Raw genomic sequence first — 22,284 nt, forward strand, 5'->3', positions numbered from 1 at the left:
GTCGGAGAAACGCCCCCGCTGGTTCATAGACCCGGCACCCCGAAGTTCCCGAACCCACACACAGGAAAAACATGCGAGATCCCCGATCGGCTCTGTTTCCTCGCAGTATTACCGCCCGCTGCGCGCCTCCTTTACCCTAGAAGAGCACGGCGGCCAGCAGACACGCGTGCCCCCGCCCCCTGCCGCAGTGGCATCAATTCCTCCGTCCCGTTGCCCTCCTGTTGGCTGTCGGCTCTGTCCGGGTTCACCCGGCCAGCATAGAATGAGGGCTGATGAAGGCGGCCTCTTCCTCGCACTCACCCGTCGCTCTCTCTGTCGCTCAGTCCCACTGCAGATCGCATGAAATTCGCGGGAAGCGTCAGGCTGGGCGGGAACTGGGATTCCAGGCAATCCGTGACCAAATGCATGCCGGGAAATGTAGTTCACCGGCATAACGCCACCCCCTGTTTCTGCAATTGCTGCGACAGGCATTATATGGGACTTACCAGACGTGTAAATGATTCATAGAGTCATAGGGATGAATTCAAACTAAACATGACCCATTTATGTAATCTGCAGCATTTAGTATGAAACATTGCATTGGTGGGGATTACATAATACCCCCAACCGAGTCTGCCCGGGGGAGCAAAACCTCTAACCAGCCCCGAACAAAGAGTGCGATGTCTGTTCTAACTCGTCATCCTACTCCCTCACACAGGACGCAGGCTGTTAATGTTGAGTGTTAGGATATGATGTCATATCCTGGTGCATGCTGAGAGGGGTCAGCGAGACGCCGGCTCACAGCACAGGACTTGAGAAACAGCGTGTCTGTATTTATTACTGCTATTTGTTAAATGGTAAGCGTTCGTAGGGTGCTGTCTACACCGTACTTGTTCCTGATATTTGTTCCTGTTTTAGCACAATGCATTGTATCTTAAGTATTATTACCAACATGTGTGTACACACACACACACACACACACACACACACACATATATATTTATATATTATTTTTTTTAAAGCACACCAATTTGTGTAACCATACGCCCCGTGGGTTCATGTGGCAGAGACCTGATCATCCTACTTCATCTTGGACTACCCATAGTGGCAGGAGACATTGATAGATTCACCCATCTGAGCCCTATATGTTGATGCAAGGGAATGTATGTTTGTGTGCGAGGGAATGTATGTTTGTGTGCGAGGGAATGTATGTTTGTGTGCGAGGGGAAGCATTTGCAAGTCTGCTTACTTGCCTTCCAAGTAACTTCAGATGCTCACAAAATTTGTCTGTAAAAATGGGTCAACAAATGGCAGAAGGCATGAGATGATAAAATATGTACATCATTTATTATGATCTTTTATTTATTATCTTTTTATAAAGATTTCGCACACCACTGTAAGAAATCTTTTCAGCAGAAAAACATCCTACTGAGTTTCCACCAGTCACAAGTTCCTGTAGTTTCTCCACTGAATATCTGCAGAAGCATATAGTGCTGTGAAAAAGCATTTGCCCCTTTTCTGATTTCTTCTATTTTTGCTTATTTATAACATTTAACCCCTTAATGACCGTTGCGGTAATGCGTCTACATCAAGGCATTCAGCATCATGAAAAACTGCTTTAAGGGTCCCGTGTGATCCCTCCCAGGATCGGCCATGGCACCGTATACTTTACAATATGGCGGCGGATGCCTGTTGTAAAAGAGCTCAGTGTTGCTAAAAAAAATGTATCAATCTCGAGGCGTTTATTGATGCTGAAAGCCTACCCCCGGGGTGCACTGTGATCACTGGAAAGCAACCACAAGAGTTGTAACGGGGTGTCTCACCAGATCCTCCTGAAAGCCAAAAAATATATTAAAAATAAAAACAAATCTTCCCCAAAATACAGGCATGGAAACACTAGCATTTGAAACACCTTGGGATGTCTAGTTTTCCAGAACACATGGTTTGATGGGGGTAAATTGATTTGGCCAGCTCCAAAGGTGTCCGAAACGGGGCAGGATGATCTGATGTCAAAACTGGCTACATTTTGAATTGATTTAAATTAGAATCCATATTCTGACACCATGTTGTAGGAATTTAATTACACCAACAAAAATGACTATTGAACAAATTACATCTTATTTGCTTATTGTTTTCAGCAGTACTTAGCATTACTGTCCAATGTAAAGGAGGTGCAATACTCTTATAGGGGCAAAGAGGACATTCCTGGGCCTGATATGAACAAAACCCATATTATCACAGCTCTGGCAAAAACAAACAAAAAAACAATACCAGAAAAATCTCCTTCAACACCTATTGAATAAAGAAAGCAGTTTTATGTACGGGTCACATATAATGTATACATGTCTGATTAATTCATCCTTCACAAGACTTGCCCTGGAAGCTATCAACAGCGCTGCACAATATGATGCCGTTTTGTAAATCAATAAATAAAAATAATTTGTGTGTAAAAGTGCATGTGTTAGTGGTGCACCAGTCACACAAGAGTAATCTCAGTGCAAACATTGTTTAAATAAATTATGTTATTAGACATATGTACAGCCCGACTGGCTTGAGGCCAGGAAATGTAAAGAGGTGTGTGTGTGTGTGTGTGTGTGTTAACCTGACAGTTGACGGGCTTCCCTGGGGAGATTTTTTTTGAAGGACTGGAGACAAGAAGAGAGTCTGATAAACTAAAGTATGATATTCCAAAAGACAGGAGCAGCCCTAGAGATCAGCACAGAGGATTAAAAAGATAAGGAAGAAGGTGAGGAAGACAGAATGAGATATGAGTGTATGTGGAAAAGTACAACCAAAGGGAGTGTACTCCTGAAACTGAAGCTCATGTTGTCACCAGTTCAGACCTGTCTCCCCAGAAAGAATATCTGGCCATCAATGAGCAAGTAGACAAGCCTTTTGCTTAGTGCCTTAGAGAATCAGCCTTATAAAGAAGAGATAACTAGTCTTTATTTGGATCTCCGGCCCTGTGCTGCATGGTATAAATAATATATCACACATGCTCTTAAAAATAAGCTCTGGTGTATTTACCGTGCTCTTCCTCAAGGTCTGTGTCCCGTAGCCCAAATGTTGCACTGTAATCCATTGCAGCGATTAGATATTTTGCAGAAATGTACTTAAATTTGTGAATTTGGCCAGTCTCAATGTATTAGAAGTACTATATACACATTTAATGGCCAAGTAAAATGGGTAGTGCTTTTACAGTAGTTCCTCTAAATAGTGCCCAACGGGGGCTTCAGTGTGATCTCATAATTAGATGTCCTGTCCTCTAAGCCATAAGTTGCCATCAGTACCAGGCACACAGCTTAATGCTTAAACACATTATTTCCTTATAACTCCCTAACCAGTAAAACAAATTATGTTGCCTCATTGTACCCTACCACCAAAAGTAACCAGTCCTCGATCAGGTCTAACCAAATGGCGACAAATCTATTTAATACTGGTAAAGCAATGATCCATTAGAAGACATTCATCACTAACATACAACACGCCATTAAGCAGTTGTCAATTCCAGGCCAAGTTGCTAGGGGTAACTGCACTGGGAGTGCGTGACAAAGTCAAAAGTGAATGGCTGGAACAAAAGCTTTGTGTTTCAGTAACCTAATATCAGCTACAAGCCTGCAAAGTGTAATATTCTGTAAGTGAATTTAAATTATGAACAGAAATCGGTTTATTGCACTGTGTGTGGGTCTTATACGTCTCATCATTACTTTCAACGATAATCACTGGATAACGGGCAATTTTAAAACAAAAATGGTAAGATGCATAAAGATGTTTCAATATATGAAGCCACTTTAACTGCCAATAGGAAAATATGTTTGAAAGCAATATCGGTCCAACTTTTAACTGCTCAGTTACATTCAGAGCCAAAGAATGTGTGCTAAAGTACAAAGGGCACTAAATATGGAATTTCCCAGAAACTCTCTGATATCATAATGCATTGTGAAGGTTCAACTCCTGCTGGCTTCATGCACAAGAAGGGCTTAGCTGGCCCTGCATTACCTTGCGTGGCAGACTTTGGCAAAATAAATTAAAACATTCTACAAGAGCAGACAACTTGACTTTGTGTTGTCTTAACACCTTATTTCACAAAGTTAAACTGCTTCCATATCTTTAAAAGATTACATTCAATAATGAAGCGCCGTAAGGCAGAACACTTTATGATGTCATGAACCCTGTATCAGATCAATGACTATTGAAGATCAAGTTTCTCTAGCTTCAAAGAAGACTCCTTTAACATGTCTATCTCTCAGTCAAATCTGACAGCTGACCATCACACCACTTAATAAATATGACCAAATCACTTTGATGGGTCTGCACATAGGTCACATATTTCAGTTTAAGACTTAGGCTCCAGCTGAAGAAGGTACTGGGTCATTGTGCTTTTAATATTCATATCATGAAACACTGCAGTTCAAATGCAAACAAAATACATTCAAATTAATATATTTATGAGAATAAGTGCGTGTTCACAGATATGGATCACAATACGCACCCATTAAAAATTGCTACAAATATTTCATTGTGCGATTGAACACTGCCAGTACCAAAAATGATTTCAAATAATAAATGGGACAATCGATTACAGAACTGTACCATTTATTTTACACACAAATATGTCAGTTAATTGGTTTACAAAGGCTGCTAACAAAAATATGGAATGTTAAAGTATTATCTTGCATAAAAGAAAGTACAGGTTGTACTTTCAATGGGATCTTGACCAAGCTTGACCAAAAAGTAATACTTTGCTTAACACATCAAACAGCCATTTGTATCTGCCCACCATCACACATTGCCTCAACTCTCCAGCTTCAAGGCAAAATAATAATTTACTTCATCTAATTATTTTAAATTCAGAAACACCCACACAGCTACTGAACATTTATTGAGGTGCAAGCTTGCACTAATGAATGAACAAGCTTATTCGAATTTTAAAAAGGAGGCCAGGTTTGGCTGCTCAGTGATGTCCATGAAAAGTTGTCCTTTTGAAAAATAATTTCACTTAGGAGGAAACATTCATTGGGGCTTCATCTGCTTCATCCATTTGAAGTGGTCAAGACTCTCCGTTCTGCACCTTGGCTGCTGGTGGATGCATGAAGTCCTTAAACGGAACTAAAGCTTCTTTGAGAGCTGTACAAACTTCTGAGGATGAACACGTGATGCATTCCACTAAGGTTGGGTACAAGGAGATCACTTGCTCCCAGGTGTTACCATCAACTACAACAGAAGAGAGACCATCATTAGAAAGTTATGAATAGGCAAACTAAATAAAGCGTTTGTGGTCTAAAAGTGAGTCTACATACTAATCTAGCATTAAAATAAACATCCATGTGTTAACAATAGATTTCAACCAAGTTGCTGTGGAGCTCATTATGCTAAGGGCATTCTTGACCACCACTCCGTATTGTCTGGTTTCCAATTTGTTCACCAGTTATAAAGGATCTAACAAATTGAGCATATACTCGTAAAGCAGTGGTCAGGAAAGTGCATATAATTGGTATTATAGTTAAGGGGCAATCGTACTAGTTCACCAGCAAAGAGAGCATTCACATTTGGTATCGGTTTAAACTAAAAGTAGGCACTTTGTTAAACATCCCTCACGTATTTAAATGTCAAACGTTCCAAAGTAAGCAATCCAGGAAATGAGGCTCAGTAGACTAAATGCTTGTTCCAACACTAATCACAGGTCTACAGCATTAATGGGAAACGTAGGTGAAAATCTGGAGGGATTTCATTTTTGGCTGATCTCCACCTATGAGTGTTGTGTACAGAAGCATTGCTCATCTCCTCTGGCACACACAGGATTAATCTACTCCCACATGTGAATAGTGAATTAAATACAATCTACAAAAGGACAGCTCTAGCAGCATTTATAACATAAGAAACAAAAGCTTTAAACAGATTAATGGCTTTTGTTACACATTACGAGACAGAAGTTCTCTGAAACACGTTACAAAATGCAAAACCACCTCCATCTTTGCGTAATATCACTGTTTATATATTTATCCTACATCAACGCATTGATTATTCAAAGCAAAATCAATTTGTTGAAGGAACCAGATTATTAAGACAGCACTCAGTCAGGGGAATGGTATTCACTGCGAGGGCAGGAGATGTGAATACATGCCCTATATTCTGTCCAGCTGCACTGAACACTTGTACCTTCACTCCCTACGGGTCTATACTGCATGTCTATAGATGCATAGCACAATTCTGGCTTTATGTGTATCGTGACACCTAAACATTGAAATGACATGTTAACTGTGATATCAGCGTGTCCTCCACAACGCCTCAACTGTCTACTGGGTCAGGAATTCACTCCCATGCATGCATTCTGCTTATGAAACTGCCATTTTTACAACACCCAAAGGTCATCTGACGGTTAAGTAATGAAAACAATAGAAAAAGAGGAATAGAAAGCATGTGACACAAAACACACTGACCGACTTAACCCCTTAAGGACAACGGGTTCTCCTTAAACCTATTAAGGACAGTGCATTGTAAACCCGTACATGTCCTGCTGTCATGAAGGGGTTTTTAAAGAGAATGTAAAAAACACATACAACTACAGGGACAATTTTCAGTTTCATCAGGCATGATATTTTACTCATAATTCAGTACCTTGCCACCCCCAAACCACAGTTATTTGCCAAAATAACATGTTCCTGATGTGAAATGGGAATGGCTTAGCACCCATGTGAGATGCAATGAATGTAGAGTACGATGGTAATGAGAGGGAAAGATCAATCCTAGACAGGTTCCAGGTTCAAGTTGTGAACACTCAAAGCTCTCATACATAAATGGAAAACAGATGTGCAATACCCTTCACAGCAGTTTGGGAATCTCAGCTATTATTACTATTAATTTATGTGACACCATCATATTGTACAGGATTGTACAGTGGTACTGCTAGGATTTCCCGTACAAGGAGGAGACAGAGTAGTTTGCTTTTTTTTTTCTGCGTTTCCCCCCAACTATAACAGGTAAAACCATTTGTATGCTGCTCATTCCAGCACCATGGAGAGCTCGGGGCGCTTGCTGTCCCCGATTCAAATAGAGAAACCATAGAGATGAAACGTCTGTTGCGAATCTGATGCCTCTCAAGGACAGCAAGACCTCCAGCTCCCCATGTAATATTCTTTAGAAACATTGCCAAGAGTGTATCTAATAGCAGGGGAAAAACCCAAAAAGGATGCAAAAACCAGGTACATGTGAAATAAAATATCTATTTAATCATGACAGAAGAATACTCAACCGTTTTCAAGCTATTTTGAAGAGACATTTCTATGTTTCTGGCTATTATGACGTAGAAGATGACTGATTGTTAGAATACAGACCTAGCATGCTCATATCATCACTTGAATTGTCTTTTTAAAATAATTTAGAAAAGCATTACTGGAAATCATCAGAGCTGGTGATTTAAAATGAAAAAAAAAAAGCTGGGTTAGGCTCTACTGATTCACATCATTGTTTTCATGTTGCTCATTAACAAAGAAGAGGTATTGCGATGGTGGAAGACAAGAATGTTTACAGAACTGATATCCTTGATCACAAGTACACTGCGACAGTAGGTTTCATATGGGTGTTATTGTTAGCACCCTGTAATGGCAACCTCAATCCCGCACCTCATTGGAAGATGTGTATGAGAGAACAATGTCTATATTTACACAGAGGACAGTAATTGTTATTTGATGGTGCAATGTGAACATATAATTTAACACCATTTGTCTGCCAAGAGATGACTCTAAAGGAGTGGCAGGAAAACCACATGATGATGTCCTTGGGATGACAAGTTATAACTAAAACCAAATGTTAATGAGATCCAACATTTTACAGGAAGCCAAAAAGAGCAGACAGTGGGAGGATGAGAACTGAATGTGTGTGGAGATATGAACTCTGTACTCAACCGTGGTCTCCTTTCTAAAATAGTTAGGTTAAGGTTTTATTACACGTGGGTAAGTAATAAGACACAGGCACACAAACAGCATGAGCAGCTATAGGCGGCAGTAAGCATGCCATCAATGTCAGGAGGAGGCTCCCGATGAATGCATTGCCTGGGGATGTATGAGTCACAGATCTTGAAGGTCAGACTGAATATTGCTTCAGCTCCATCTATGAATATGTTTCACCACGTTTATTTCCCGTCTTTTGAAACTGTCATAGACTTCATCGATCAGAAATGATTGCATAAGACTATGCAAGTAAATACTCCACCCTCACTTCTTGAAAACTGTAGTTGTGCGGATGAATAACAGAAAACATGTGGATAACTAGTTCATAGAATACCCTAAAGCTGCCCCGGGTCCTGATTAGAGATGTAATATTTCTGGAAATGTTGAAGTCATAGGAAAAAACAGGGTTTTTTTCCAGAAAAAAAATGAAATTCAGAAAAAATGCAGAGAGGAGTAGTTTTACAAATGTAAAATTATTTTGTTACACTGGGAACGTGAAATGCTGTGTAAATAAAAGTATCATGCTTGAAATAAAAATACAGCTTATTAAGTAAATACACTAAATGTGCTTTTCAAAACTTTATTTTTTGTTGCAAATGGAACAACAAGGTCTGTATATGATGAGAACATTTTTAACTGTACATGAACTGTACACAAACACAAAAAAACCCAAAAGATCTCCTCTAATCCTCCTACATGAATAGGATGGGGAGAGCGATCACAATCGCCCAATCAGCACCAATTGCAAATGGATGCAAGTTAAGTAACCGGCATTATTTCTGCATCTTTCATAAAGGTCTCCATGTAATATAGTTTGAATGCCATGTCATAAACATATTATTTATCAATGCAAATGAAGATATTCCACACTCCATTTTGTTTCAATTTTTGTTTTTTTTAAAAAAGGCTTTGTAAAAAAACAAAAAACCCCTGTTTTCCCCCCAATTTTTCTTTTTTTCCCCCCAGACTTTCCCATCTCTAGTCCTGATCTCACCTCTCACACTGCTCATTCTTAGGTATTTGCTACCTCTACTACCCCCTCCTCTCAGTATACCAAGGCTTACTTCGGAGTTCCCCACTGGATGTGGGTTTCAGTAACAGCAGGCTTTAAGGAACCAAACTTACCATTATCTGGGTGGGTTTTCTTAAGTGAATCTATGAGGGTGCTGACTGCCTTTAGAACAAATATGATTTCTGTTACACGCTGCCTGAAAAAGTCCAAACACAAACATCCATTATGAGTTATTTCCAGGGCCACAAGTACATACTCTTCTAGTAATTTCCAAATCAAGTCCTTCATCCTATCTAAATTCAAATTCATAATGGCCCATGGCTGTTTTGAATGCATAACATGGATTCTGCCACAGAAATCTAGTCTTGCATGAAACATTTACAATAAAATTTAAACACGACTGCAAGTTTACAAAATCAATTTTTTTTTTATCTGATGCACTTGTACATTTCACAATAGTAGAGGCTAATTAGCAGAGAAGCCAAAAGAGGTTATTTTTAAGGTCTAACAAAGGTACATTTCGCTGTAAGCCCTGGAAGACAGACATTTGGAATTGTCTCAATACCACGGGCAAGTGTGCATTTATTATTTTCCTTTAGAATTGAAAGACCTACTCCAAGCACGTGTGTCCTGTTGATAAAAGCGTACAAATACTATTTCATCTGGGAAGAACCTACACTTTGCATCAGAGCTTCTATACTGCAAGCTTTACTTCCTGCTATAGCAATCATCCAATGGTAAACTCAAAAAAATTGTTTATCATTTGTTACCAAGGGCATAAACACATTTAAAGAATAATTGAGGTATGAAGTATCTTGATTTTGTGTGTTTTGGTGTCATACTATCTTCTTTGTAAACAAAGGGAACAAATCGACACATAAGTTCATCTGACCATGCGGTTCCGCTGTAGAATTCAGATTTTCTCTTTCACGAGAGCTGATAAACATTACGATAAAACACAGCAAGTGCTAGCTACCTGGGTAGGGGGCATTTGCCACTCAACCTTTCATCATCTATGTAACGGTGCAGAACATCTTGAGACCTCTTTAGGAGCACAGAGAGAGCCATTCTGGAGATATATCCTTCCTGCGGAGTTGTTACTTTATTGCTAAACGAGAACTGGAGTAGAGTCTCGAAGCACACTTTTGAAAACTCTTCTCGCATCCTAATATCTATTTCAGCTTCTGCAAAACAAACACATTGGAATTAATGCCCAGCAGAAAACCACACAGATCCAGCATCACAGAAAACAAATCGATAAATATACGCCGTCTCATTCCAGAAACGGATAAACTGCACTGGCAGAGATTTAATGCTTAGATCATATACCAGTGTTGTCTTATTATTAAAGCAAAAATTTCATAGTCACTACACACGAGCATGTAAGGCCGAACTTAATAATGGATCAAATAAGAAAAAAGGAATATAAGAAAATCAGTATTCCTAAAATGTCATTTTCATCAACATTATCATAATCCTTTCCCTTATTGCTCAGGTTTCCGTTTGGCTGAAATAATCACTTAAAATGTTCCTTTTATGGACTGATAATATAACAGAAATCCGAAGATATGGTTCTTTTGCATTCAACCCTGAAAAGTATATACACTGCTTAACAATAATACCCCCCTCTCTGTGATCTCTGTTCATTAAACCATCATGTAACAGAACAGGGACGGCCGCATTTCAAATCCTTACTGTATATGGCAAAGACACTGGGCTTACGTGTTTCCAAGCAACAATGCCTGTGCCAATAAGGGAGATTCAAAGCAAGGGCTTAACGTGGCAAAAACAAAACCTAGCAGGCACAGCCAAGACTACATATAAATGTTCAAACATCTCTGTACGCGGCAAGATCAGTGACCTAGAAGCGAGTTCAAAAGTGTTCTGGAGCTTTAATCATTGGCCCACATCTTTGCTGTCTGCATTGCGAGAAGCTGGAGTTTTACCGTCCTCCGGACATCACTGGTTCAGCAGGTGGACCAGATGAGTCAGAAGCCCCGCGATACTGCACACGCGCCAGTCTGGTTAACTTGCCATTGCACCGCCTAGATGTGGCACAAAGTTTAAGCTGCTGGCACGGAAGCCAACGGTTTATGCAGCATACATTCAAAGGGTATGACAAATCTACGACTGACACGCTACGGCAAACAGATACATACAGCGCAGAATGCAAACTTACGATCTAGAGGGGCCAGCGATGAACACCCTACGTAAGAACAACATAACTTACTACCCCAGCAGATAGCACAAAGTGGCATTTGGACTGCAAAATACCACAAAGCAAGGCTGCTAAAAAGTACCACAAGTGACAAACGTATCCAGGAACTACACGCAATTGGCCAATTGGAAGGATTCCATGAAACCCTTTTAGGCTGCGTAGGAAAGCCTGTTCCTAGCAGACGCTGTACTCTCAGCACTGGAATGTGAGATCGAGTCATGGGGGTTGTCAAACCACAGACAGTTTATACCAGCACGCTCACAAATACATAACTCAATGTACAGATAATACAAACATCCTTTTTACAGTCGGGATTCACTGTAAGGAATTACACAAACCCAGACCAAAATTCCAAAGGAGACAGACCGATAAAACACTTTTGCCTTTTTTATTTTTATCCTGTGTCCATTTTTTGCGTTCTTGCGGTGCTATATTAGTATAGTCACCATGGCAACAATGGAGGAGAGGGACCCGTGCTTCCCAAGCTGCCTTGTCGGGGTTGCAAATTTTCCTCATTTGTAATGGGAGCAGTCCAGTTAATTAAAATCTGTGAAACATAAGACGATGTAAAGCAGGACTGTACTTGTATGAAAGCTTTCCTGGGTAACAGCTAAGAGCGTTCAGCATTTTATTGAGTTATTTGGCTAGGATTCAAGTCTTTATCCTGTTGACCCAGTTTTACACAGACACAGCCAGAACGCCTGCATATTAGAATATACATTGTAATATAACATGGTTATATTATCTGGTGCAAAGACATATTTTTCTGTCATCAATTCAAAACATCTTGGGATTCTATTTCGGAAGCTTCTGACTGTACATTTTCAGGGTCCAGTTCAGAGCAACTAAAACTCAATGGAATAGATGCATACATTTCACCTCCACTATATATAGCATATGTACATATACACATGTATACATATATAAGAATATATGTCTTTTAGAGTACAATTACTAATACACGATAATCAATGTCTCCCTTCTCCTATCTACAACAAATCTGCATGTTGCTTTTCAGATTAAATAAGAATCCCAGAAGTAGTCATCTCAATGAATTGAGTCAGTATTTGTCACACCCTTGCTTGTAAAGTTGAGGTTGTGAAACATGGTATTTGCACTCCTGGGGAATTTCATTTTTCTTGCGTGGGGAGTTTTTGTACACTTACATTGGAAAGATCTACTATCATGAAAATTAAGTCTATTGTACAAATATACACTGACATAATGCCAAACCATATACAATATAACATCAGTATATCAAAGATAAGCACATAGATGAGAAACAGCTGAGATGTCTCTGAACTTTTCCGTCTTGGAAGTATGTCCCAAACTACTTCACCTGAGAAGTGAAGTATCCATATGATAAAGAAGAACACAATCCAGGTCACTAGGCACAAGAAACGTGATATAGTTCACCTTGCACGTGGTTATCCAGAGTCTTGGGTAAACCAACAATGACCATGTTCTACAATAAGTCAAAATCTTCACATTGGTAAAATCAGGGGTGAAGCATAGAGGCAGAGTAAGCATTCAACAGTTTACATATACAGCAATTAGCCATAACATTATGACCACCTGCCGAATATTACGTAGGTCCCCCTTTACGTCCTGTAAGTTGCAAGGTGGGGCCTTCATAGATCAGACTTGAGATTGATTGTGATCTGAGGAATTTGAGGCCAATTCAACACCTTGAACTTGTTGCTGTGTCCCTCAAACCATTCCTGAACCATTTTTGCTTTGTGGCAAGGGTGCAATATCCTGCAGAAAGAGGCCAATGAAATCAGGGAATACCATGTCAATGTACATGGTCTGCAACAATGCTTAGGTAGGTGGTACGTGTCAAAGTAACATCTGCATGAATGGCAGGACCCAAAGTTTCCCAGTAGAACGTTGCATCACATTGTCTTTTTCTCTAGTGCCATGTGTTTTCCAGGTAAGCGACGCACACACATCCAAGTGATGTAAAAGAAAATGTGATTCTGATGTAAGCACTTTCGTCAGCATTAACGCTTTCACCAATTTTAGCTACGGTAGCTTGTCTGTTGGATTAGACCACACGGGCCAGCCTTCGCCCCACACGTGCATCAATAAGCCTTGGCCGCCCATGACCCTGTCACTGGTCCAGCGCATTTCCTTCCTTGGACCACTTTTAATAGGTACTGACCACTGCCAGGAACAACCCAAAAGAGCTGCAGTTTTGGAGATACTCTGACCCAGTCGTCTAGTCATCACAATTTGGCCCTTTTCAAAGTCACTCTTTGAGGACAAAATGTTTACTTGGTGCCTAATATATCCCAACCACTGACAGGTGCCATGAAAACAAAGTTACCAGTGTCATTTGCTTCACCTGTCGTGGTCGTAATATTATGGCTGACCGGTATATAGCCCTAATTGTCTTGGTAGAGCCACAGCAACATGGAAATGTAGTATTTAAAAAATAGATGGGCTGTATATGGGCCACTGATCGGCTACTTTCATTCCAGAAAAACAAAGTCTTCGAAGAGCAGCGGTGACTCCAGCTCATATCTTATCACAGGTGTAAAAGCAGTTGACAACGCCAATGCTGCAGTCCCCCAGTCTGCCAGCAGCATGAACGCGCCTGCAAATGTCTTGGCAATTTCAAAGATCGAAAGAAACCCCGTTTAATTAGAAAGTAACACTTACGGCTTCTGCTGTTTTTTTTGTTTTTTTTTAACATTTTAACATTAGATTGTACCACCACATTAAAGTCTTTTTTTTTTTCCAATGTTACCAAGAAAGACTTTGATGTTTTATTCCATGTGATTACATACAAGCAGCTCCACATTTCTAAATTGGAGCCTTCATTGTGAGTTGAACCAATTACTCTTAATATTACTTTATCTGCATTTTAATAGCAATATTGCTCTGAATTTCTCTATTTTCTTTTTTTTTTTTGGACCTTAGAGATGGTCTTCCCTACATACACATAGCAGATTGTCTTCGTTCTGTACTTGGTGTGTAAATGGGTCATTTACCAATACACAGGGTGTTTCAAGAGTTAGGCGTTTCCCTGCACAGTCACGTTTTCTCTTTACCTAGGTTTTGAAGGAATGGCACAGATTAAATGGTGTTATGCGCAGCCAACTCAGACCTTCCTGCAGGGGACACTCACTTGTGTTGTTCCTTTTTATTAGTTATATAGTTGACAGAAAAAAAGTTCATCTGATCGCAAGTTACATACAACTCATGTTTTAGTCAAGAAACCCCAAACTTATTGAGGCTTTACTTGATAGGAACCTGATCAACTAGCTAAGTCAGTTGTTTCTTATCTGCTGTCACGTTTTAATATGTCTAAGGATTCGAATCTGTACATATAGTTAAGGAAATATAGTTAAGTGAAATACATTGCCCCCACCGGTTAGATGAGACACATAAAGAGTCTGGCTTTTCATCCACTGCCTCATATTTGATTCCTGGTTAAATAGACATTTTTTACCGAGAATTTGGCATGTTTTAAGCATCTGCTAATATCTTCAGAAGGTCAGCGTTTATATAGAGGGCATAGAGAGCTCCTGTAAATCAGCTACTGCCAACATACCAGGATTCAGGAAAATCCCAGCTTGATCAAAGATGTGTCAGTTAAAACTCCCCCGACCACGGCAGGAACCACCTGTGCGCAATTAGGCATGTCCATAACATTGTGCTTGTTGCTGATCCCTGAGGACTGCAGTTGGAAAATCCATTGCTACTTAGTGTGTGGACTTTTTTATAAGTCATGGGACTGTTAAGCAAAGTCGGCGAAGCCAAGTTAGTTAAATACTAAGAACTCATAGTAATAACGACACCCATAGGATTACACTGATGGGAATATATGAAAATATTAATCTCACATAAAAAATGATCTAACCGAATCTGTTTCTACATACAAGCTACATATTTGGCAGATAACTGGTTTTATATGTGCCATGATTACACAGCTCACACAATGCAATGGCTTGGAGAAGGACCATATGCATTGTGGGTCCATAACCGACTTTCTACGAGAGGCAAAGATTTGATGATAAAAAAAAAAATTTAAACCATAAAGCAATATTATTCCAGTACTGCAGGTCTAGAAACCAACTGAAGCACACGTAATAGTGCAAAAGTCTAAAACGAAATGAGGAAAATAGACATTTCACAACAAGAGTCCAGAGTAAATGCGTTCCACATATTTCCATGACTAAACATTTGTTATCCAAAGTAAACACACAAAATCCCTAGGATGTTTTATTAAACGCCAATATGAAAGTGATACTTTAAGGATCACTCCAAAAACACATTTGTATGGAAGTATAGCCACTAAGCTAGCGTACATGCAATTAAGCAACACCATTCTCAACACCATTCAATTGGGGTGCTACAGCGCATGTGCAGATGTACTTAGTTTCATTTAGTGTCATCAGTATTTGCAAATGAAATACGTAGTTTTGTAATTGCTTACCAGTGAAGGATGATGACTGTGAATGTATGGAGCCTTTGTTAAGCATAGTCATGATTTTACCCACAAAGTCTTTCGGAATAAAGTTGGCGTACGGCAGGATCTCTGTGCTGATGAGCTGTACCACCTGGAAAAAATACCAACTATAATTGTCAGTCTCCATTTGACACCAACTTGTCTTAGTATAAAACACACAAAAGCCTTTGGTAGTAGAAGTATGCGGCATTTCTTTGTGAAATGGAAAGGTTGATATCTTGTGGTAATGGGGTGGGGGGGGATTACTGAACCAGACTTCAGACTGCAAGAGCTTTTAAGTTAAGATATACAGAACCTAATCCATGCTTTTGAAAAAAACATTTAAAAGGTTCAGTTTAAGCACAAAATAAGGCACAACACATAAATGTTTATGTGGGACATGTTGTGTGACAGGAGTCCCAGGTTTCTTAATGTGCCTATGTTTTAAAGGCAAATTGATGCCTTCTCAGAATTTGCCATTGCACGTGTTATTGTCGTTTCCACTTGTCTATCAGTTTTGGAAACATTAGGAGAAAAACTAAAGGGACTGTTTAACTTTATGGAAATTGAGATATGTGGCAAAAGAACTGCTACATCCATGTCCTGTCCTTATGTTAACTCTCCATCTTCTCAGCCCATCATTCCTAGGCTGCCTAAACTGAGCAGCTGCTACCAGGAGAGGGATAATCATCCAAATCCTGTGACCAGGTAGTTAAGATGACCGTTCCAGATGCTACACACATGAGCAAGGTTTTTAACACATATGAATAGTATTTAATCTTATCTTTTGCTTATGTTGCGCCAATAATTGACGGAGTGCTTTTCACAAGACATACGTTCAAGGGGAATGACGAGACTAGAATAGACGAACCGATATTTTAGGGAAAGAGGTCCCTGCTCGCAAGCTTACAATCTGCTACACAGGTTTATTTATCTGTATGAACTGTAAGATGTTATATTTGGGAGAGCGACAGGTCTGCTTTGAGGTGAATTAAAGCTTCAGATTATTTGATCAGTTGACTCATGAAAGCTATCTAAAGTTGGAACCATCAACGTGCCCCAAGACAACATTATAATATAAAAGCACATTTACACCTATGTAGCAATGTATGCAGATAAATCCCTGAATTTCTTCCCTACTGACAGGAGTTATTTCCTTCTCACTGTTGGAAGCTGATTATGGCCTGTAACATGTATTTTATTAAGGGCGACACCTGAAATCCCTTAAGAAGTATATTTGCGAAGGAGGTTTTGCATGGACTTGCTGGTGTTGCCAGCAAGAGAATTTTCCTGGAGTCTTTTGCTCATACAGATGGCATTACAAAGAGCTCTCTGCTCATGCACTGCTCACCTCAACATCAATGCTCTCATTTCTTTGAAACTCTTCAATCGAAAGATTGTCAGGCGCTTTGCTGGAGAGAAGAAAAAAAAAAGATGTAAGAAGAGGACTTATAGTCCAGGATGTAACAGTATACTGTGTGAGGGAAAAACAAACCCATTTATATGCTAGTCCCTGAAACAGGAAATCTAAACTTTATCATATCATTTATTTACATAAAGAATAGCAGACTGCGGCACATAAGAAGTCTCCTTTCAAGATGTTCTGTGCTATATCACTCACCTTAGTGAGAACATGGCTAACCCCTGACATTATATACACTGTCGAAAAAAAAATGTTTCCCTGCTGATGTCTAGAATAGGATAGTTTAGGCTAGTAGAAAGCAGGGGTGGCCAACAAGTAGCTCCACAGCTGTTATGAAACAACAAAACTTGTGATGCTGACCAAAGAACAAAATACACCTACTGAGATGTGAAGTTCACAGGTTCTCCTAAAATGAATCTTCTCCATATTAAAATTGGACTCTGTTTAGAGGATGGTCGGATAAGAAAGGTTCCCGTGGCTTGGTGGGAAATAATATCAGGGGAATTAGCCCGGCTTGGAATATATATATATATACAAAGGAGTGAAGCCCTATAAAAGGTGACTTAAGAAGTGTCTAAACATACATAAAAATGCTGAACCAGAGAAGTTAGGTAGTTAAATAAAACACTGCCGTGCCAAGTAAGAAATGTACATTTTAGAAAGGAAGCTACAATTGTCTTTTGTATTACTCTCTTGTCTGTAATCTCAGAAACACGTGAACCCAGAATTGATCCCCCTGAATCCTCCTGGCACTCGAAAGTTTGACCTTTCAACATCTGTGTTTATAAAATGTACCGTCAAAAACTCCTAAGACCTGGTTCATCAAAGCTTCACATGTACCCCCTCTGAGTGAAACAAGATAGTTTCCTCTGTTATTCCATGGGGTTTATTAATCACACTGAAGAATGGTAGACTCTTAGATGAATAAGCTCCACAAAATAACATTGCAATATGCCTTATTTCTCTTGTGTAACCACGACAGCGCTTCAAAATCTTGTCTCTCTGGGTATAGAAGGCACACTTTTTTTCTCTAGTTCGGCCACCAGCTCAGACGCCTCTGTGAGGATAGCTTTATGTCTATACCATGCTGGGATATGTTCTATTTACCTATACATTTATCTCAGTATAGTAGAACTTCCTTACATTACACCTAAGCCTCTGACCCTTTAGTATTAGAGTATGACCACTTGTGTAGGGTGACCGCATGTCCCGGATTTCCCAGGACAGCTCCGCAATGGGTCCCGGGCAGCCTCAATCCGGGACAATGCATTGTGAAGTCTTTGTGAAGGAGGTCTCATCGATTCAGGAGAGACTTCTCAACTCTCCTAATTGCCCGAGTTCAGAAGCCTCTCCTTCACACCAAGCTCAGTGTAAGCTGCAGCCAGCACCAGGTATGTGTGTTTGACTGTATGTATGCGACTGTGTTTGTGTAATGCCTGGTAATAGAGGGGAATCTGTGTGAGGTATTTATATAATATAAAATGTATTTATGTTTATGTGAGGGTATGTATATGTGATCAGTGTGTGTGTATATATATATATATATATATATATATATATATATATATATATATATATATATATATATATATATATATATATATATATACACATACACATGTGTGTGTGATCTCATTCGCTTCATAGTGTGTCATTGAATGGCAGAAATAAAATGTGGTCCCGCTACTCTTGTTCTAACATTTCACCTCCTTTCAATTAAGCTTCCTTCCTGTACTTTGTTAAATCCCTTTAAGCATTTTAACAATTCTGTCACATGTCCCCCTCTCTCTTCTTTCATCCAAGCCACAGATATTAAGAACTCTTAGTCTTTCCTGATAACATTTATCCTGCAAAGCATTTATCATTTCAGTCACACTCCTTTAAGCTCTCTCCAATGTGTCATTATGCTTCTTGAGATGGGGTCTCCAGAACTGTACACAATATTCTAGGTGAAGTCTGACCAGAGATCTGAACCACCTCACTTTTTCTACCAACCGCTTTATTGCATTGTCTCCATACCTTTAAGCCATCAGAAATAATTACTTCTAAGTCCCTCTCCTTTGTTATAACCGACAGAACAGTATTCCCATGCTATATTTAGCCTTGGGATTTTCACAATCCAAGTGCATTATTTTATATTTATCAACATTAAACTGCAGCTGCCAGAATCCTGACCATTCTTTTCACTTATTTAAGTCACTTGCCACGTGGCTTGTCTCACCTGGAAGGTCTACCCTGTTGCAGATCTATGTACCATCTGCAAAAAGACATACCTCGCCCTTCAGATCTTTTATAATAGTAAAAAGTATGCGTCCCGATGCTGATCCGAGGTACCCCACTAATAACAAAACCACACAGGTGTGAGCATGCTGCAAATACAGTGAAATTGGCTGTGTAGTGTATACAAAAAGCGAAAACTGTCTGCGCTCTTTAGATTGTTGGCAGGCTGTAGCCTACAGATGTAGCTCAGGGAAATCACACACACACACACAAATGTAAGCAAAAATAAAAGGACAGAAAAAAGAAAACTAGAGAAATATCCAATAAAGTATATAGAAAACCATAAATGCAGAGCTCTAAGTCACTTTTGCTTCTGATCTGGTCTGGACAGTGTAAACACCTGGGCATACCTAACATGTCAGCGCAGGAAGCTTCCTGGGAGTATGTGCCACATGCAGTACATCACACTGCTGCAAATAAAGGGACAGAACTCCCTCTAGTGTGCGCACATAGGTGTTGGAAATAGATGATATATACCGTATATATATATTTATATACATATATATATTTATATACACACACACATTTTTGCAATGTATTACAATCACTGCATCTCTGCAAATGGGACACTTAACACAACTGCTATCCACATAAGAGAGTAAAAACCTACCTTTTAGTAAATAAGAAGTCTTCAAATGTACTGGCCAGTTCTGGCCACATGCCATCAAATTTCCCAGATGACGCATGCTGCCGTGCTACAGGTAACCCAACAGAGAGCACTTTAAGCAGAGAGGACACTGCCAGCTTCCACGTGCTTTCTGAAGGACAGGCATACTTCAGACTCAACGGTACCCTTAAAGTCTGTGAAGAGAGAGCCCCGTATGCTTTAGAATTAGGCAACCCTACGTGCGCACCCCTGTAATAAGAAATATTCAGTGGCATGGGTGCCACACTCTCCTGCACACATCAGGGAAAATACAGTGTTCAGAACGCTTAGTTTCTACGACTGGCACAAGCAAGTTTTAGGTTATATTCAGACTATATTCAAAGATGCCAGTAAAAATGAACAGTAACTACAGGCATGTTGTGTTGTGTGACATCTAGTGGTCGAACCATGTATGTTTCACCTGGCATTTGTGAAACAGAAGCTGATGAAACGCTCCAAGGAAACAGGAGGCCACATGGCCTAGAAGTAGCAGCCAATGTGGCCAAGGTTGTCCCATCTCTTATCTGACTATAATTCCCATAGTCCTCTGTGAGCCAGTTTATTCCCATTGATGAGATACGCTGAAAGAATGCACTGGTGATCGGGTTCATGGGGATGCAATCAAAGATCCTTACCTTAATCACATTCTGCAGTACTTTTTCACCCACCACTGCTTTATGACAAGCCGTTTTTTGGTACAGGTCAACCATAACTTCTAAGGATTTCTCTGCAAAAGGTACATAATTTAGAGCGACCCATTCTGCCTGTAAAAGAAGTAAACAAGGCATTAGTGATTTGGTCTATAAAACAGAAAGTGTCAGCGTTTGATGCAAAGAACCACATTTGCATGCATGATCTTGTATGACTGATCTGTAAATGAGAGAGAAAGCTGAAGCGAACACTTTTCATGCTTTAAGTAAAGAAGGAAGCCACTTGGTGCCCTCAAAAGGCAACTATTTCATTGAGAGACCCAGTGGGTGAAAGAGGATTTTTGTTTGTTTATTAATCAGGATAGGGCAATTTTTAAGGAAATATCACTCACCGGCGCAAATAGTTGGATCTATTGTAATTCCATTGTGATGCAGGATAAACAGAATGAGAAACGTTAATTCATAAAGATTTGCTTCACAAAGTGAGACACACAGATTATTTTATGGTTTGGATGAGGACATTGTGATTGGAATGTCACAATATTTTGTAAATTATATATAACAATCATGACCATGCAGATTGATATTTAGGATTACTCTATAATGGTAATAATAACAGGTTGTTATTTACAGACAGCAGTTTCCATAGGTTTTGCCCACAAAACTGTGCACACAAGTGGCCCTTGCCATGTAGAATATTTCAAAGTGTTATGTTTTATGTGTTCGTAGAATTTACAAACCCCACATAAATAGGGATTAACTACATCTGTTTATCAGGGAAGTTGGTTTTACTTCAAAGGTCTCTACAGGGTATTTTATATTGTATGTAGTCACAAACAAATTCTATCCTCTTCGAACATTAAAGGCTTGTGCATGTTCTGTAAACACAGAGCCGTGCAATACAAGACTTTATTATACATACAGGATATCTTTTTAAAACTAAATATCTAGTCTTATCAAACCATAATAGTCCATTTTCAAACTTTACCCCCTAAATCCAGGGGTCATAGGCAAGTGGAGAAGAGTTTCTGCACTTCTTTTTTGGACATGTTACCCCATGTTCCTGTTTGTATGAGTGAGAGTGAGAGTGACACAGAAAGAGACAGAGAGAAAGAGAGAGGGGGGAGAGAAGAAGAAAGGAGGGGTTTATATAAAGCAAGAGGGTCAGAGGCTTAGATGCAATGTAGGGAAGTTCTACTTTACTCAGAGGGTAGTAGATAGATGAAGGCTAATACAGTGAGGGAATTGGGATACACATAAAGCTTTCCTTACTAACCAAAGACTGCTAGGGGTTTAAACCCTTTACATCAGTAAAAATGGGCAGACAAGATGGACCGAATGGTTCTTATCTGCGGTCAAATTCTGTTTCTATGATAGAGACGAACAAAAGATTGGAGAGAGAGAGATGAAAGGGAGAGAATACATGGAGGAGGAGAAGAAAGAGGGGAGAGAGAGACACACACACAGAGTGTGTGTATATGTGTTTGTGCGATACACATCTAAACCATTATGAAAAAATGCCAAATAAATCAAGGAAAGCGGAGCATGAACACTTGGGGAAAACGAGCAGCCAGATTTTAGGGAGTTCGCTGAGTGGGACCAAAGAGTGCTTTTTCTGTGGCAGGAGATACTTTGTACCACACCTTTGCTAAATTAAATGAAATGTTCAAT

The 22,284-nt window shown here is 39.7% G+C and overlaps 1 protein-coding gene across 5 annotated transcripts in view; it reads right to left on the reverse strand.

Annotated features, from left to right (window-relative positions):
- Positions 1-4,343: 4,343 nt before the first annotated feature.
- MON2 (MON2 homolog, regulator of endosome-to-Golgi trafficking) overlaps positions 4,344-22,284 on the reverse strand; it is a 46,183-nt gene continuing 28,242 nt past the window's right edge. For 2 of the 5 annotated variants that reach the window (XM_053462345.1, XM_053462344.1), the window contains exons 28-35: positions 21,006-21,023; positions 20,599-20,727; positions 19,928-20,118; positions 16,966-17,026; positions 15,603-15,726; positions 9,917-10,124; positions 9,054-9,136; positions 4,344-5,193 (exon numbers count right to left, since the gene is read on the reverse strand). In XM_053462345.1, the coding sequence (XP_053318320.1) occupies positions 5,030-5,193; positions 9,054-9,136; positions 9,917-10,124; positions 15,603-15,726; positions 16,966-17,026; positions 19,928-20,118; positions 20,599-20,727; positions 21,006-21,023 (978 nt within the window). In that variant the 3' untranslated portion in view covers positions 4,344-5,029. Of the gene's footprint in view, positions 5,194-9,053; positions 9,137-9,916; positions 10,125-15,602; positions 15,727-16,965; positions 17,027-19,927; positions 20,119-20,598; positions 20,728-21,005; positions 21,024-22,284 lie in introns of those variants that run through there. The other 3 variants (XM_053462347.1, XM_053462346.1, XM_053462348.1) reach the window with 2 other exon arrangements.

This window comes from Spea bombifrons, chromosome 4 (genome assembly GCF_027358695.1).
Source record: "Spea bombifrons isolate aSpeBom1 chromosome 4, aSpeBom1.2.pri, whole genome shotgun sequence".
Lineage (NCBI taxonomy): Eukaryota > Metazoa > Chordata > Amphibia > Anura > Pelobatidae > Spea > Spea bombifrons.